A 19,559-nucleotide genomic window follows, 5' to 3' on the forward strand; every position below is an offset into this window, starting at 1 on the left:
CCCATTTCCGGTCTGGAGTCGTTAAAGCCGACAAAACGTCTTTCAAATTTTTAATTGTCAATAATTCTGCAAAAAGTAAGTTAATTGATTTTAAATATTTTTGTTTGTATAAAAATACAAAATATAATTTAATTTAATTGATTAAAACGTAAGTAATGGGTCACGTGCCACTTACGATATCGCCTAATTTTTGCCAGTATTTTATTGCTTCATTTTTTTTTGTTGTAACACGTTTTTTGTTTTATACATTAATTGTTTTATTTATTTTAACTTTTATTTATTTTTACAGAATTTTCCTTCATGACACCGGAAGTACACAAACGCACGCGGGGCGCTCACGTTGGCTTTTATCATGGACACCGTACATACTCGTTTCAGAGAGAAAATAGGCGAAGTATTATTACCTGGCGATCTGTTTTCATGCAGTTTGCCTGAATCTGAAGACGGTAGTGTCAAAAGCGAGAAAACTATATGTGGTCCTGGGCTTCGGAGAAATGGCGATGAAGTTCACGTGTTTAAAAGTGGAATTCTGCGCCATAAACATCCAAACCTGTACTGGATAGACTCTCAACAGAGACGGGTGAGGGATTATACATAACCACCCACTTATAATATGTTATAGAAATTAATTCAATTTATTTAAAATAAATGTGTTTCTGTCAAGTCTTCAAAAATTGCCATTGCTACTCTGGGAAATGAGGCAATGCCTTTAACTACCAGAGAATGCATGTGTCAATTTTGTAAATCGTGAAATTTGCACAATAAAGTTGTATTCACGTTGCCATATTTGTGCACTTACAATTTGACCCTAACTTTTTACAGTATGTACCAGCCAAGGGTGAAAGTGTCATTGGTATTGTGACCGCAAAATCTGGTGATATCTTCAAAGTGGATGTTGGAGGAAGTGAGCAGGCATCTCTCTCATATCTGGCATTTGAGGGAGCTACAAAGAGAAACAGACCTAATGTGCAGGTAATTCAATGTGCACGTGTTTATTTCATTACGTTATGGCCATTTTATCTGTCCATGTTTTTCCCCACACACCTGTGGTTTTGCAAATTCTTCATTCACAGAAAATAATAGAGAAATTGTGTTACGTCATATTTAGGTGGGGGATCTGGTGTACGGCCAGTTCGCAATTGCAAACAAAGATATGGAGCCTGAGCTGGTGTGTATTGACAGCTGTGGCAGAGCCAATGGAATGGGAGTGTTTGGAGCAGATGGTCTGCTTTTTAAAGTGTCATTGGGTCTGGTGCGCAGGTTTGTATCTTAAGTCCTTGGACACCAGATGTTCCTGGAATTATATAATTTCCTTAGTGTAGGGCGACTAATATTTAATGGGTAGTTTACCCCAAAACTCTGTCATCATTTACTCATCCTCACAAAAGAAGATATTTGATAAATGATGGTAAGCACACAGCTGATTCTAACCATTGACTTCCATAGTTGGAAAAACAAATATGATGGAATTCAACTGTGTGCTTACCATCATTTATATCCAAATATTTTCTTTTGTGTTCATCAGAAAAAAAAACCCATACAGATTTAGAACAACACGACGATGAGGAAAATGATCACACAATTTTTATTTTGGAGAGAACTATCTTTTAAAATTAATAGGAATGCTTTTTGGAACCGCTATAAGATTCCCAGTAGCACATCTCTGTCATTTTTTTAATGTTTTCTCTTTTCCATTAGACTTCTGACTCCTCACAGTGAAATCGTGAAGGACCTAGAAAAGATTTTCCCCTTTGAGTTGGTTGTTGGATTGAATGGAAGAGTGTGGGTGAAAGCAAAGACTGTTCAGCAGACATTGATAGTGGCCAATCTTCTGGAGACCTGCGAGAACATGACCTCACAACAGAGACAGACACTATTCAAGAAAGTGTCCGAAGGTTCCTTATAGTGGATACATCAAATACCAACCAGTGCAACTTTGAAGTGATATAAGCACATCATTAACTGTGTATGGACATTCCTTCTTTAGTAGCCCTATTTTTTATCTGAATAAGAGACTTGGAATCGATGTGTGGGCTGTTGCAGCAGAGAAGAGGTCACCTTTTCCTGTGAATATATTTGTCGTTTCATTTGTAACAACACATGTTTGTATTCCTGAAAAGTAAATTGTATTCTTCTGGATTGTTTTTATGGGTAAAAATTATTGAGTTTGAAATCCTGTTGAAACACGTATTGCATCCACTGCAAGCAACCCCATATTGCAGTTTATATGTATTAAATATGAATGAATGCTAAAACACAAGTGGATTCTCGTCCACTAATTTAAAAAAAGGAAAAGCTTTTTACAATGTTAACAAAGATTGTCAGAAAACAGACATAAAGATTAAACAGTACAGAAATTGGGATTAAAGAAAACAGAAAAAATGTAATATAAAAAAAGGAATTAAGGGAAAACATTTCATGAACACATGACTTTTTCCTTGTTTAAGTGTTATAATTGGGTCCCTAGTGCTACTATCAACCTAGAAATCTTAAAAAAGATCAACCTCGTAACTTAGTTTTGGTAAACCGTTCTCTGCAAGCATGTGAAAAAATAGGTTATTAAAATTTGGCTCCCCTTGTGATGTCAGAAGGGGATAACACCGCCCCTTAATCTGCACTATTCAACCACAGCACTGCCATTTAGTGCAGAGATCAGCTCATTTGCATTTAAAAGGGACACATCCAAATACAGCACATTGTTGCTCACAACTACAAAGTTGCAATTTTAACATGCTATAATAAATTATCTATATGATATTTTAAGCTAGAACTTCACATATGTACTCTGGGGACACCAAAGATTTATTTGACATCTTAAAGGGGCCATGTCACAATAATTTTTACGATTTCGAATAAATCTTTGGTGTCCCCAGAGAACACGTGAAGTTGTCCTTTAAAATGCAAATGAGAGAATGAAGTGCAAACACTGATCACAATGATGGTGGTTTGATGCAATTAAAACTTAATTGTGCTTTGAATTATTTTCTCTCGCTCTCTTTCTCTCTGCATTAAATTGCTCTGCTGTGGTTGGATAGTGCAGATTAAGGGGCGGTATTATTATAATAAGAGCTCCTTATAACATCATAAGGAGAGCCAAATTTCAATGACCTATTTTTTCATGTGCTTGTAGAAAATGGTTTACCAAAACTTAAGTTACTGGGTTGATCTCTTTCACATTTTCTAGGTTGATAGAAGCACTGGGCCCCTTTAAAAAAGTCTTATGATATGTCTTCTTTTATGCAAAATCTGAAGGATTGGAATAGGGCAATAAATCATATTTATAGTGTTGTTATTAAGTATATGTGTCCTAATACATTTCATTTTGTTAATGCTAAACAGGTAAATCTATGCCAAGTGTGAAAAGAAATTATATATCCAAGTCCCAAAAATAACTGAATTGATTACAATGAACCCTTGTTAAAACTAAACTTTATTGTCCCTTTTAGGGAAACTAAGAATGTTACAAGTCACATCCATTTACACATCAGTAACACTAATATGATTATAATAACATCCCCAAACACATTACATTTAAACATACATAGAGACATTGTTTACATAACAAATACCTTCTCCTCCATGGAGCAATTTAATAGTTTTACAGCCACAGTCACAAATTAGTTACAAGTTGTTGTTTTTGTTCTGCATTCAGGAAGTCTACATCGACGGTCCACAATGCTAAGAATAACCTGGGCCTTCTTAAAACATAATCAATTTTTTTTTTACTATACCCAGTTTGATTTACCCCAGTTATTTTCCCTGCCACCTTCACTTGTAAACAATCTATTTTCATCTGTTAGGCTCAAATCAACCTGAATTCGACAACAAATGTTATTTAAGTATTGTGATAAATGATGAAGAACTTATTTTAATAAATAACAAATGGTACCCATTTCCATAATGTTTGTTTTTCCTACTATGGAAGTCAGTGGTTACAATCATTTATATCTTCTTTTGTGTTCATCACAAATAAACAAATTTATAAAGGTTTAGATCAACACGAGGATGAGAAATTATGACAGAATTAATTCATTTTTGGGTGAACTATCCCTTTAATGTTACAGTATATATTGTGAACTATTACTGTATTCTTTCTGTCCAGAAGGTGGCGCCTTTTCTCTAATTGTTTCAACTGGTTTGTGGTTAAAGACCTCGTACTTTTACAGTTAGTTACAGGAAATAACATCATATTTTAAGGTGGAAAAGCCATGCCTACAACCAGCATACTTTCATTTCCCTTTTCTGAAAAATGCCTATTTCTTTTTCAACAGGGATTATGAATATTGTCCCTAACTCTTTACTAAAATAACCATATCCATTCAGTCATAAAGGATGGACAGAGGACCCATATTTGTTTTATTTTTGTTTTCGCTTAACAAAGATTAACAAAACAACTATACAAAAATTAAAATAATGCTAAATATCACTAAAAGCAGTCCATTGGCTTGTAATCATAAGAAACCAGTTTAGGTCCTGTGCATTTATCTTTAAATCACTATAGCACCACTTCTACATAGCATTATTTATAAAGGTACTGTATCCTTTAATAATATGTGCTTAAGTGGATATCCTGTGATTACAAGACAATGAACCACTTTTACAGCATTTAAGAGTCTTCTGCATCATGTCATTATGGTTTACTTGCGTAATAGTTTAATGAAATATTTCAATTGTTTTTTTCAAGTCCAAGACTCTTTGATCTCTGAAGCTATTTTGAGCCTTGATGACAAATTGGGTCAAACCGCCTTAACTGGTTTTGTTGGGATTATACCAGCTTGGTAAGGCTATTTTGTTTCCTGATTTAACAATGACAAAGGCTGATTTTAAATGTTTAGGCTTTGAGAATAGCTAAACCAGCACCAATTTATCTGGAGACCGTCTGGGAGTTTCAGTCTTTATAGATAAGCAAATTCCAGTAAGGTGGGGGAGTATTGTGGTAATCTTTGCCCTAACATGTTGTAACAAAGGTCTTTAGTACACAGGGACCAGGGTTGGAGAAGTATCCCATCTCTGTCACCGCTTGTTCAGTTGTTCCCATATTTCCCTCACAGGATCAAATGACTTGTTTCCCTTGCTGACACATCTGTTATGCCCAGATCAAATGATTTGGGATTTTATTTTTTTTTAACAGACACCGCCAGACTTGACACTAAATCTCTTTTCTTGGACATTACTACTACACTGGTACTAGATGTCAGGTCTTTTGAATCTGGTAAATTAATCTGTAATTTCCATGAAGATGTTACATGGAAAAATTCTTTTGGTCACACTTTCTTCTCATGCACTTTTATTGTGCTCATTTAGAAAAGCAGTGTAAAAGTGCAAAATGTTTAAATGTAGGCCTAGGTCATCGTTACCCAGCAAGCAATACCATCATTTCAAAGTCTAGATACCTGATATAGTCTACAAATAACTCACTTCTAGCCAAAATAAACTTGACTTTGGATGTCGTTTTGCCCAAATAACTTGTGAGATGTTTGATAATCCATCATGTAAGCAGTGATTACGAGGTGTTTGGTTTAATTTATTTATTTTATTTCATTTATTTTGGGGCTACGGTTAGACGTCTGTTAAATTTTCACTGACAGCTGTGTTCGCATGGCGTCTTTTAAACGCAAAATTACTTGTGCAAGAAAAGTCGTGCTATAGTCAAGAAATTTGATTGTTTTTCGTGTCCATGGCATGAAAATCATTTTTTAATGTCTTTTTCATGTCACTTGCTTGAATTTCTATAAATAGTTTTTCATGTCTGTGACACAACTTTCTTTTTCTTTTTTGTCATTTTATGTTTGTTTTCTCATTTTTCCTCCTATTTTTAAATCATTGTCACTTGGGGTTGGGGTTAGATTTGGGGTTTGGGTTAGGATGTACTTTTATGTATTGGTTTCTACATGTGTTCCTTCGGCTTTTAAAAGTATTCTCGCCTGGAGTTGGGATTTGGTGAAGGTTGTCTAAAAATGTAACAGAAAGTGATTCTAAACCCAACCTCAAGTGACAATAGGAAAATACAATGAGAAAAAAGGCATAAAATGAAATGAAAAAGAAAGTTGTGCTAAGGACACGGAAAACTATTTATAGACTTTCGTGCTCAAAGCATGAAAAAAAGCTGAATTCCGTGCCATGGACACAAATAAATTAATCAAATTTTTTGTGACTATAACACGACTTTACGTGAGATCAATCTGTGCAAATGTTTAAATGTAGGCCTAGGTCATTACCCAGAAAGCAATACCGTCATTTCACAGTCTAGGTTAACTATATACCTGCACCGTAAAAAAATTCCGTAGAAATTACAATGTTATTGCAGCTGGGTTGCCGGTAATTTTAACGTAGATTTAAATTAATGTTATTTACTGGCAAGAGTTTGTTCAAAGTTAAATAAATTTGAAATATTAACAACTCTTTATCTTTACAGAATAAAAATATACAATAACAGCCTCATGCAAAGCATTCTGGGAACCAGAAATCATCATCAACCTTTTTCTGTTTTTTGCTTCAGATTTTGTTTCCCAGAATGTTTTGCTTGATGCTGTTTTTTTAGTTTTTCTCTGTAAAGACAAAGACTTGTAAATGTTTAATGTTCATTTAACTTTGAACAAAATGTTGCCAGTTAAAAACATACATTTAAATCTACGGTAAATTACCGGCAACCCAGCTGCAATTTCTACGGAATTTTTTCACATCTAGTCAAAAAAACTTGTATTTGGTATAATTTTTGCCCAAATAGTTTTATTCGTGCCTTGAGCATGAATGTCTTTTTCGTGTCACTCCCACAAATTTCTTTAAAGAATTTTTCATGTCCGTGGCAAAACTTTCTTTTCGTGTCATTTTTCCTATTTTTAAATCATTGTTGTTTAGGGTTGGGGTAAGATTTGGGGTTTGGGTTAAGATGTACTTTTATGTTTTGGTTTCTACATTTTTTTCTTTTCTTCTGGTTTTTCTTCTGCTTTTAAAACTATTCGCACCTGGAGTTGGGGTTAGATTTGGGGTTTGGGTTAGGATGAATAAAAATGTAGCAGAAAATTATTTTAATCCCAACCTTAAGCGACAATGGTAATAGGAAAAAAAGGTAAGAAAACAATAAATAAAATGCCACGAAAAGAAAGTTGTGCCATGGACATGAAAAAGTTATTTAGAGAAATTTGAGCGAGTGACACGAAAAAGACATTTGTGCGCAATGAATGAAAAAAAGAAGAATTTCATGCCATGGACGCATAAATTAATAAAAATTTTTGTGTCTATAACATGACTTTTCGTGAGATCAGTCTAGTGTCTGCTAAATGTTTAAATGTAGGCTTAGGTCATTACCCAGCAAGCAGTACCATCAATTCACAGTCTAGGTTAACTTTTTACCAAATAAGTAACTCACTTCTAACCAAAATACATTTGAATTTGGTGTCGTTTTTGCATAAATAACTTGTGAGATGTTTGATTTTTCATCACGTAAGCAGTGATTACGAGGTTTTATTTCATTTATTTTGGTGCTACTGTTAGACGACTGTAAAATGTTCACAGACAGCTATGTTTGTGTGGCGTCTTTTAAATGCAAAATGACTTGCTGGGTATCTTGAAGAAACAGATAAATCAAACACCAACTCAGTGCTAAGGACATGTAAGACATCATCTAATCAAAGAAAAGCGAATCTGAGGTCTGACAGAATTTGCCTACATTAATTATGAAAAACCACAAAGCCATGACTAATGTAAAAGCAACCCGCCTGAAGCTCTTAACAAGATAAATGATTAATCTGTAATTCCTTTACCTATAGTCAAATTAGAAGCAGAACAAGAGCAGAACCGGTTCAACAGAGCAGAACAGGTTTAACAGTCTTCTTGCAACACTGTGCAGGCCAACAAAACCTTCAATTTAGAGGTGGGTTGGAGGTGGACGTCCTCCAGCCTGTTTAGACAAGCACATTGTTTTCAGTGCATAAACCAACATGTCCTCACATCTCCTCTGAGACACAAATACCTTCGTGCTGTTTCGTGAATTGCACAAGGTTTGGGTAGCAAGTGCAATTATGGTAACATGCCAAACAAGGAAGTTAAACATTACCTTCTCCTTTGCCCGAGGAGAGAATAAACAACGAGGACTTAAACAGACGTTTTAGAAACTTTGCACTTGCAGGTTCACATTTGGTGTGTCATTTATATTGTAATTAAAGGAATAGTTTACCAAAAAAGAAAGTTATTCAACACAAAGGAATCACTTTTCTCCAATTCCTTTATTAGGAAGGAATTCTGAAATCCTGATTCAATTAGGATTGTTGGTAAACTTAGATTGAGATTTTTGTTTGACTAAAGGTAAAGTGGGCTACATAACGTCGACAACAAAACCATACTGGGTACCCAGCGTTGGGTCAAAGAGGGTTGAGTCCTGGCCCTTTGGTTGTAATTTAACCAGATTTTTTCAACCCATGCTGGGTTGTTTTACCCCATTGTTTGGTCAAATATAAACATTTTCAGGGTTAATTTAACCCAACGGCTGAGCTCGTCCCTTTTTGACCCAATGCTGGGTCTTTTTTGTCAAACCCATGTTAAAAGTGGTTGATAAATAATCCAGGCTTTGTAAATCATTGGATTGCATTAGCAGCGCAAAAGGTTGTGGGTACGATCCCAAGGTACACACATACTGATAAAATTAATACCTTAGGTCAGTTTGAATAAAAGTGTCTGCAAATACATAAAAAAAATGCTGGGTTCTTTTGGTAACACCTTACAATGAGATTTTATTTGTTAACAATTAGTTAATGATGAACTAACAATGAACAATACTAATACAACCTTATTGTAGAGTGTTATTTTTAACCCAGAGTTAGGTCAAAGAGAGACAAACCCAACCTGTTGGGTTGTAATTTATCCTATGGTTGTTTAAACCCAAAATGCTGGGTTGTTTTAACCCATTGTTCGGTTAATGTGTCAACGGCTGGGCTTGTCTCTATTTGACTTAATGCTGGCTTGAAAATATTATATATCATAATAATATTGAAAATAATATAAAAATGTTTTTATTTTATCCAACAATGGGTTAAAAAACCCAGCACAGGTTAAATTGCAACACAAGAGATTAAGTTTTTCGCTTTTTGACCCAATGCATATGTTTTTAAAGGGAACACATATCATGAAAATCTGACTTTTCCATGTTTTAGTGCTATAATTGCTTCTGTCAACCTACAAAATGTGAAAAAGATCAACCCAGTAACTTAGTTTTGGTAAACCTTTCTCTGCAAGCCTGTGAAAAAATAGCTAATTGATTTGGCTCCCCTTGTGATGTCAGAAGGGGATAATATCGCGCCCCTTTATCTGCACTCTCCAACCACAGCACTGCCATTAAGTGCAGAGATCAGCTCATTTGTATTTTAAAGGACACAAAGTGGTCATTTTAACATGTTATAATAAATGATCTGTAGGGTAATTATACTCTGGGGACACCAAAGATGTGTCTTGTGAAATGTCCCCTTTAAAGAGTACAAAACTAATTGAAATAAAATGCGTGACACCCTATTCACCGTATTCAAAGTATCAGGCTGGCTAATTCTGGCTGGATGGTGATACTTAAAAAGGATTAGGATTTGAATCACATGAGTGGTGAGGTTGAGTGGTGACATATTTCTCATTTCTGTGTGAACTATCCCTTCAAAGTCCTACTTCCATTTTGGCTGAATATCACAGTACATTAGGTCTGTTCCCCGCGGTTACGTCACCCTGGGCAAAAGACTGCAAACACTTTCTCCAGCCGCCTGCCATCGTCTCCTGCATCTGCATATTCCACGAATGTGCATTTAATGCTTCTCCAGGGTCCTGCAAGCAGCAGTGAATCGCTGACTGCGCGTCCTGTGCCAGAGAAAATAATCCCTGCCGAGAAAGCGAAAGCTGAGAAAACTCTGCTAGAGCTTTAATAACAAACACAGGCTTGACACTGACGACTCGATTGTCTCAGTGGCCACAAATGGCTTTCATAGCCGTCTGTAATATTTAAATTAGATGCACTGATATTGGCTCCCTTCATCATTATCTTGGCATTAGTCTTTTATTTCATAGCGGTTTCTGACTTACAGTGCATTTAAGGTTATCTCTGTTTTATGTCCTTGGCCATGTTATTGGTGCTGTTCTGCAGCAGCCGTGCAGGAATGCATCACTGCCGCTTTCTTTTGAATTGACATTGTCATGCTGGTTTGTGCAATATTGAAATGTCAAATTGCATCTTAAGTTTCTTTAAAGGAAGAAACACCAACGTTTTTCACTATTTTACTTACCTCAGCTTAGACGAATTAATCTTTTTCCTATGCATGCACTTTTAATCTTTGTACAGCGCATCGTGAATGTGTTAGCATTTAGCCTAGCTCCATTTATTCCTATGGCTCCAAACAGGGATGAATTTATAAGCCACCAAATGTTTTCTCTATGTAAAGACTGTTACATGAGTAGTTACACGAGTAAGTATGGTGGCACAAAATAAAACTTTATTTTGGAGCCATAAGAATGAATGATAAATTCTAACACATTCAAGAAGTGCTGTACAAAGATTAATAAGAACACAGTGAAATATTGAAAAACTGTGGTGTTTTCCTTTAAATGCATTTCAACTTTTGTGATTAAAACAAAGAAGCAAGAGAAGTTTCCTGTTTAGTCCTTGCGTAAGACCTCGGTAATGGTTTTCAAATCTAAACACATTACCACAGTTATTTTGCAATCAAAGTTTCAAAGCATGTTTTTTAAACTGGGGTTGACTCACAGGGGTCCCCAGAAGCATCTAAGGGGTCCCAAAACATTTAAAGTGAAAAAAAAAACAATGCACGGGGGCAAGACCCTTTAAAAAGGTCCTAATCTGTACCATTAAATACAGATATTATGTATACAAGTGTTATCCTTTGAAATACAAATGTGCACTCTTTGGTACCAGTATGTACCTCAATGTATTAATATGAAATCTTGCAAAGCTGTTCTTTTTGAAAGAGTACCGCCCCTGTGATAGCTGGGGAACATATTTTGACCATTTCTGCACTTGCCAAGTTTGTAACCAATTTGCTGACTTTATAAAATCACAATTAATATCCATCTAAAAGAATTTAAATGTTTCATAAAATATGGATATATGGGGGTCCCTCTCTAAAGGTTCATCGTAAATGTTAAAAAAATGGAAGAACCAGATTTTTTTGTGTGTGTGCCATTTTTGGGTGTCCTTTTAAATGCAAATGAGCTGATCTCTGCACTAAATGGCAAGTGCCATGGTTGGATAGTGCAGGTACACTTTAAGGTTATTTTGGGGATTTCCGTCTGGATTTGGCCTACCCAATTTCAAAAGCTTCCCATACCCACATGCAGAGGTATACATACAAAAGTTTAGTGTCATTTTACAGGAAACCCTTTGAAATTACATAAAACACTGTTGAAAGTGTTGTATGTGTTGTCAGTCCTCTAATAAACACAAAAATAAATAGGCACTTTTTGATGTTTTTTTTCTAAAGTCTGTATTTGAAAGTGTATAACTCTGGCCCTGAGTGGTAACGAAACCTGCAGACAGTTTTGTTTGATTTTAGATAATGTCAGCCTATAAAGGAAAAAATGATTTTTTTCTCTATCATAATCTATGCAAAAGTAATTTTACTCCAACTGAAGGGAGGAATAATATCCTTTTTGTATTCAATTTCCGCCTAAAAGCATTTGAAGTGTCCCCATAACCACATACAGTGGAATAAATGCAATTTCTTTATATCATTTTACAGAAAGTTACATAAAAGCTGCTGTTTGTGACAAATATTGTTATTTAGGTTGTTTTTCATATGATGAAACACCAAGTTTTCTTTTTTTTTATGTTGTAAACACTGTCTTTGAAAGTGAATAATTCTGGTTCTGTGTGCTCTAGCAGACTGCAGACAGTTTTTCATATAAAAGTACTTTGTTTTGTTTTGCACATATAATAAAAAGCAAGGGATTATTCATGCACCCAACCAAAGAAAATGCTGTGAACAGACACATTTTTTAGAGTAGGACCTAAGATAAAAGATGGTGTATCATTTGTCGCTATCTGTGTTATCTGAGGCAGTTCACACTCAAGTTTCACATACGTTTACAAAAGATGATTTTTACCTCATTATTCATTGGACGATTGTTGGATATGTAAGGGATAATGTAGAGGCAGCCGGTAGTTATCGGGAAATAAGCCCCGACAGTGTGATCAGGACCCGACGCGAAGCGGAGGGTCTTGTATCACACTGAAGGGGCTTATTTCCCGATAACTACCGGCTGCCTCTACATTATCCCGCTTATTACACGGCTACTTGTCACATAAAAAAAACTGGACATGAATATGAATTTGAAACATTTTATTGGCATAATTGTTTTAAATTAACATTTTTATCCTTCCGCGAAACTTTGCACAGATGCATAAAATGATCGTAATATCTTATTAAGATCCTCTGCTTCATACTTGTCTGTCTCCATTTTTTCTCTTTTAGCCAGTCTTTGAGAAGTTTTAACGCCCATTCTGTATTTTTTTGTGTGTTGGCTTCGTAGCTGTCATGCTCTATTTTGTCAAGTTCAGTCTCAGTAAGCTCTCTGTGTCTTGTCGTGGTTGTCCAGTGTTTGTCACAAGATGGCGCCAAACAAACAGTAATCTTTATTGATCTTTATTGGCGCGGAGCGATCTTACTCGTAAAAGTAGTACAGGCTATGCGTTATTATTTTGGAGCGGTTATTATTCGAAAAGAACGAACCTGCAAATGTCTCAACTGACCAATCAGAATCAAGCATTCCAGAGAGCCGTGTAATAAGTGATGATAATAAAACAAAAATAATAGGCTGTAGCCTTATTCCTGAGAGTGAGAGCTTTCATTTGATATAAGACTTGCCCATGTTTGTCATATTTGAAAAATATGAAATATGTGAATATTAAATTATATAAAAAATTGGGGGGTTATAGTGTAAATTAAGTGTAAATAACTTTCTTACAGTAAAAGATATCTCAAAGTGATGCATATCTGCAGAAAGTAGAGAGTCTAAGCTTTCAAACAGTATCTCATATGTGGTACTGGGTCTATGACAGACCATTAAAAATGAAAGGAATATTTTATATTAAGTCATAATAAGTAATTTTGGACCCTTTACAAGGCCGCAGAGTTATTATCCCCTTCTGACATCACAAGGGGAGCTACATTTCAATGACCTATTTTTTCACATGCTTACAGAGAATGGTTTACCAAAACTATTTGGTTTACCAAAACTTTTGGTTTAACCAAAAAAGTTACTGGGTTGATCTTTTTCACATTTGTTAGGTTGATAGAAGCACTGGGCACAATTATCGCACTTAAACATGGAAAAAGTCAGATTTTAATGATATGTCCCCTTTAAAAAAATGCTGGGATATGCATTAAGTCAAAAAGAAGAACCAGTAATGTGTGTTTTTGTTGGAAAGGCCATAAAATGAACTGATTCAGTTACTTTCATTCGAAAAAGCCTTCAAATAGCATCCTATTCCTGCTGAGCCCTCCGAGAGTCCAAAAAATGCTGATGGAAATTTGCCCATGGTGTATGTATGTGTGTGTCTCAAAATCTGTGTTAAGAGCCAGAAGGCAGCTGTTAGTGGCTCAGCGGCCTCTCTCCGCTGTACAGAACTGATGTCATGTTTTCACCGTACTCCTGGACGTTTGCCTGCACGGACCAACAGCTGTCCAGTCTCTACTGTAACCATATTCAATACCCATCCGTCTGCACACAGTCCATCCTTTTTTGTCCACCTCCTCACCTCCGTGCTTGCCAGAGTCTTTCACATTCATCTGTAAAGCTACCCTAAAACACAAGCAGATGTTTCTCAACAAACTGCATGCATCTCTGCTTCTCATTAGCTCTTATAAGGTTGGCTGGATCACAGTGTGTTTGGCATTCGCTTTTATAGCTTCACCAAACACAGGAGAAGCAAACGTTACCATGAGAAACATAGACTGGATTGTTTGGTTGATACCAGTAACCACAAACTCTAGAATTGGGTTCTTATTTCCGTACCGTGGCATATTATTACCTGGAGACAGTGGTTATGATACAGTTGCATAAGGGGAAACTGACTTATCTGACAACAGACCAGACGATTTGGGTAGTTTTTCCATTAGCTAAGCTGCTTCGATCGCTCTTCCAGGAAAATGTACCAGCTTACCAAGATTTTGCCAGTAAGAAAAAAAGGAAGAAGAAGAAAGGGGACATATCATGAAAATCTGACTTTTCCCATGTTTAAGGATTATAATTGGGTCCCCAGAGCTTTTATAAACATAGAAAATGTGAAAAAGATCAACTCAGTAACTTAGTTTAGCATGTGAAAAATAGGTCATTGAAATTTGGCTCACCTTGTGATGTCAGAAGGGGATAATACCGCCCCTTAATCTGGACTATCCAACCCCAGCAATGCCATTTAGTGCAGAGATCAGCTCATTTGCATATTAAAGGACACACCCAAACATGGCACATTTTTGCTCACACTTACAAAGTGTCAATTTTAACATGCTATAATAAATTATCTATATGGTATTTTGAGCTAAACCTTCACATAAGTACTCTGGGGACACCAAAGATTTATTTGACATCTTAAAAAATTATTGTGAAATGCCCCCTTTAAAGTGGACATATCATGAAAATCTGACTTTTTCCATATTTAAGTGCTATTTGGTCCCCGGTGCTTCTATCACTGCAAAGGTACACTCTAAAAACAAAAAAAACGGTGCTATATAGCACCAAAAGTGGTTCTTTGCTCGTAATCATAGAAGAACCATTTTTAGTGGCATATAGCACCTGTGTAGAACCATATAGGGGCCATATAGCACCACAAATGGTTCTACATAGCATTATATGGTGCTTCACCGGTGCTATACGGCACTAAAAATTTTTCTTCTATGATTACGAGCAAAGAACCACTTTTGGTGCTATATAGCACCGTTTGTTTTTAGAGTTTACTGTACCCAATGGGGCGTCTGTATCATTTATCAAATTAGAATATAAAAAACTCATACAGGTTTAAAACAACTTGATTGGTAAATCATGACAGTATTTTTGGGTGAACTATCCCTTTAATGTTGATATAAACAGACTGTAAGGTTAGGGTTAGGGTTAGTTAAGGCAAGATAGACATGACTATCAACGCCCTTTGAAGGAAACAAACTTTGATGTCATTTCTTAAGATAGAGACCTCACATGTCCTGAATATCCAATAAATGAAACCGGTTCCACAAGGAAGTTTAATACGCATGAACGTGCAATAAAACATCATGCAGGTAGATAGATAACATTATTTGTGTAATGAGGCAAAAACAAAACTATAAGCCTGACAACCCGACTGATGATAGTCATGAGAGTATTTTACATATACAGTTTAAAGTCTGTGTAAAATCATTTCAGAGAATTGTAGAAAAGTGCGTACGCTGATACTCTCTCCTGAATGCGGACATATTTTTTTGTGGTTCAGTGTTGCATAATATTCTGAATATAAAAAGTCATGGTGTAATGGTATGTGACACTATTTCCTTCTCTGAACAAACTCACTTTTAACTTTTCAACCAACGCCTTACTTCTTAACCTTTAACAGTCCATCATGTAGCAAGCCATTTTCATTATCCAAACATTGATGATCTAAAAAAAAATGTTTATATACTATTTCACTCTGAAATACATCACATTAAAGAATTCAAGCAGTTGTAAACAATTCTGTTCTCATTTAAATGGAGATGTACTTTTAAGGCTCCATGATTTTTCTATTTCAGATAATAGTTAAAAAGTGAGGTGGATTATGTCGATAGAAGAGATTAAAATCTACAGGCACTCAATATTTTCTCTGTCTGACTGAAATGATTTCAGATCTCCATTTTGAAACAAATGACTTTAAAAGATGGCCGAGCTCAGCAGAACAGAGCGTCGTCTTTCTGTAGGATGACGAGGGTCACGGTTTACTGCATAACTCAACGCTCTGGAGCGGAAACAAGGGCGGAGCTACTGACAAGAGGAAGTCTGCCACCTACTAAATAAGAGAACAGGGAGGGTACGACCCATGACCGTACTGCAGACTCACAAAGAAAACAAAAACATGACAAGTTATTGAGGCATATAATGTAAAACAGGAAAACTGATGAAATATGCATTTAACCCTTTTGAAAAATTAAATTAAATAAAATTTAGGTAATAAGTAAGAAAACTAAATAAAACAAGATTGTTTACATTTACACATTATTGGCAGAGGATTTTATTCAAAGCAAATTTTCATCGGTATGCGTGTTACTTGGGGATCAAACCTATGATCTTTGCATTGCTACCCGAGCGTTTTTTGTGCTACAAAAATACTTTATAAAAGTACATTTTAACCTCAAGAATGACCTGTAAACATCAAGGGTCCTTGAAATCCTTGAAAGTTTGTGAATCTGGGGGAACAATTTAAGGCCCTGGGAAGTTTTTGAAAATATACATACCCATTGACTTCAACAACAGTGTCATTATCATCTTTTTCATTTTGGCAGAAAGGAATATCATTTTCACTGTTGTTTAAAACAAAAATGTATACAAAATGTTTACAAAAGTATGTAAAAAACAAAATAGATATTTTATTTTTAATAAATGGACTGCTGTCTATTGCCAAAAAGCTTCCCTGTCATATCACGGCCTAATGTTTGATCACATGTCACATTAAGTAGGCATCCCCAGAACTCAATATATATCAGTTGGGTTACTTGAGAAACATTATATTAGCATTACAGTATACTAGACACAGATGCATTTTATTATTGCACTGTGAAGTTTCAAAACATCTCTTGCGAAAGAGGAGGAAATGGACTTTGATACCACCCCTATACATCTGTGACTTGCTATTTCTGTAAATGTTTGTAATATTACAACCAACTAATCAATAAAAATATACTTAACATTGTTTCAAAGCAGCTTTACGTGAAAATAGAACAGAAACCAAGAAAATCAGTTATTAGGGCCCAAGCATCGAGGTACAAAGACCTTATTGTTTTTCAAGGAGTTATTATTATTAATACTGCTGGGAAAAGATTATTCACGATTAATCGCATACAAAATAAAAGTGCATTTTTGCCTAATATATGTGTCTGTACTGTGTGTAATTATTATGTATATTTAACCACACACACACACATACATATGTACTTTCAGAACATTTTTTTCTATATATCCATGTTTTCAGGCGCCGTAATATTGAGGAGTTTGAGCAAGAGGGGGAGTATTCAGGAGTGATGATGCTACTGCGCGTCGATGTCAAAATTCTGCAAAGTCATCTTCCGCCAAACAATAGACCTTTCTCACAACTTCCGTATTTATGACCGGAAATACGCAATCGTTGTGGAAATCTACTTCCTCCGCAGTCAAGGCAATGTAAAAAGCCGTATCTGTTCCATCAATTCCCTGTTGATGGTGAAGTTAGACAGAAGTGGATTCAGGCTATCCGGCGAGACTTATAATGTGTCGTTTTAGTTAACAGTTCAGTAACAGTTAGACTCGCTCTCTACTTACCTAAAAAATTAATGGACAAATTCTTCATGGAAAAAGTTTTCCTCCATTAGTCGTGTCACATCAACGAAGTAGACTCTTTGATCCATTTTAAACTTGCCCGGGTTTATGTTTTTCTAGTGTGTTGACGCTTGACAGGAACTCCGCTTACACGACGATTACGTATTTCCGGTTACTGTGAGAAAGGTCTATATAGTTCTCATTTTTTATCCCCTTAAAAATCGCCACATTTTATTTTGTGCCATCATATTTACTCGTGTAATTACTCATGTAACAATCTTTAAATATGGAAAACATGGAAGGGTTTGGTGGCTTCATCCCTGTTTGGATCCTAAGGAATGAATGGGGCTAGGCTTAATGCTAACACATTCATGACGCGCTGTACAAAGATTAAGTGCACGAATTGAATAAAGATAGGTATGCATTAATTTGTCTAAGTTAAGGTAAGAACATAGTAAAATATAAAAAAGGTGGTGTTTTCCTTTAACACCACAGAAACTCTTAAATATGATACACTTAAATATCATACACTGACATCATATTTAAATAAATAGCCTATTTGACGCACAAATTGTACATATGGGCGATTTCCCAGACAGGGTTCCAAGTCTAGTGCTAAAGTGCATATTTGAGTTTTCTCAACTGAAAACTGCTTACACCGACAGAACTTAAATTGCATTATTGCCATTGTTTTGTCAATTTAAATATTTATTTACATATTTTATATTAGCTTAGCTTCTTTTATGTATGTTTATATTTTAAACAACGATAAAACATATCAACAAGTAAAATAAATAAAAAATCAAGTAAAACAAAAAGGTTTTATAGACTAGTCCTGGCTTATTCTAAACCAACTGTCCCATACACTCATGAAGATAAAACTATGGAAATATGTTTGATCTTATTAACATTTCTAGAGTTAGTTTAAGAGTCAGCTTTATTTAGTTTATTTTTTGGAAAGGCAAAGACCTTGTAAATGTTAGTGCATTCAAACATTGGGCACTCATATTTGTTTTACGTGTTAATATACTGTGTGGCGGTTTCCAGGAGAGGTTTTATCCTAATCCCAGATTAAACACCATGTTTGAGCTGCCTTACTTTAAAAACTTCTTGCACTTTAATTTCTTAACATATATCAGTGCCACTGTTTGAAACACATTTGCATTTGCATGCATTCACCTATAATCCTGACCAATGAGTAAACTTGTGTAGGTAGATGTGTGTTTTTTTCCTTTAAAAACATGTATTTACATAAGCAAACAAAAAACTGATTAACAGCATGCTTTGTTTAAAAAAACTATTAACAGCATGGTTTGTTTAGGACACTCCTGACAGGGTGGTATTATGTTGGCGTGAATCATTGCTCTAATTATACTCCATTCTCCATGCCGTGGTGATTTGAAAATGAAATGCCCACTGGGAATCACATACAGAGTGGTTGTACCAAAAAGATGCAAATCATGTCTTGGAACAACATGTCAAAGTAAAATTTTCCTACCCCAAAACTCTTAACCCTGATCAGTTCACGTTGACCCACAACCAACAGGTTGATTTACAATCAGGTTTTACTTGACGAGACCACGCTTGACCAACCCTACTGCCTTCTGATAGCACACCATTCAAAGTAATAGTTAATAATTCTGTATCACTGAAACAGGCACGGTGCCCATGCACCCCACCTAAAGTAAATAATTCACACAATACTTCCTGTCATGGGGTAAACATTAACATCAGCACCAGCTAATCACACTCCCATTGTTAACATCTCACACCAAAAGAAATAAAGCTCATTTCATAGTTTACACAAAATGGCATTTTACAGGTGTGGGAGGCTGAGTACTCTTTAAAAAAATAAATGATGTTTTATCTGATACAGATACAGTTTTTAATTAAAAAAGTACATATATATATATACAATATTTATATACTACAAATAGGTATTTAATATTACCTGGTTAAGTAAAGGTTAACTTGGTTCGTATGCATGGAAAGTTAGAGTGACACATCGGGTCTCTTGCGGGACAGGTGAACAGGTCAGGTTACCTTCTTTAATTTCACAA

At 35.5% G+C, this 19,559-nt stretch overlaps 1 protein-coding gene across 1 annotated transcript; it reads left to right on the plus strand.

The window, feature by feature from the left end:
* The first annotated feature begins 321 nt into the window (after positions 1–321).
* On the plus strand, positions 322–2,144 carry exosc3 (exosome component 3). Its single transcript, XM_065264054.2, has 4 exons — positions 322–580; positions 823–972; positions 1,109–1,260; positions 1,699–2,144. Exons 1-4 carry the CDS (start codon positions 353–355, stop codon positions 1,904–1,906), a joined length of 738 nt encoding a protein of 245 aa, XP_065120126.2. The 5' UTR covers positions 322–352; the 3' UTR covers positions 1,907–2,144.
* Positions 2,145–19,559: the final 17,415 nt, after the last annotated feature.

Source organism: Paramisgurnus dabryanus, chromosome 16 (assembly GCF_030506205.2).
Source record: "Paramisgurnus dabryanus chromosome 16, PD_genome_1.1, whole genome shotgun sequence".
In the NCBI taxonomy this organism is placed as follows: domain Eukaryota; kingdom Metazoa; phylum Chordata; class Actinopteri; order Cypriniformes; family Cobitidae; genus Paramisgurnus; species Paramisgurnus dabryanus.

Bases quoted from the DNA above. Each gene is read 5' to 3' on its own strand.
- exosc3 (XM_065264054.2), top strand. From the start codon at position 353: ATGGACACCGTACATACTCGTTTCAGAGAGAAAATAGGCGAAGTATTA. The intron at 581-822 runs GTGAGGGATTAT...AACTTTTTACAG, and splicing joins TAGACTCTCAACAGAGACGG to TATGTACCAGCCAAGGGTGA. The intron at 1,261-1,698 runs GTTTGTATCTTA...CTTTTCCATTAG, and splicing joins TCATTGGGTCTGGTGCGCAG to ACTTCTGACTCCTCACAGTG.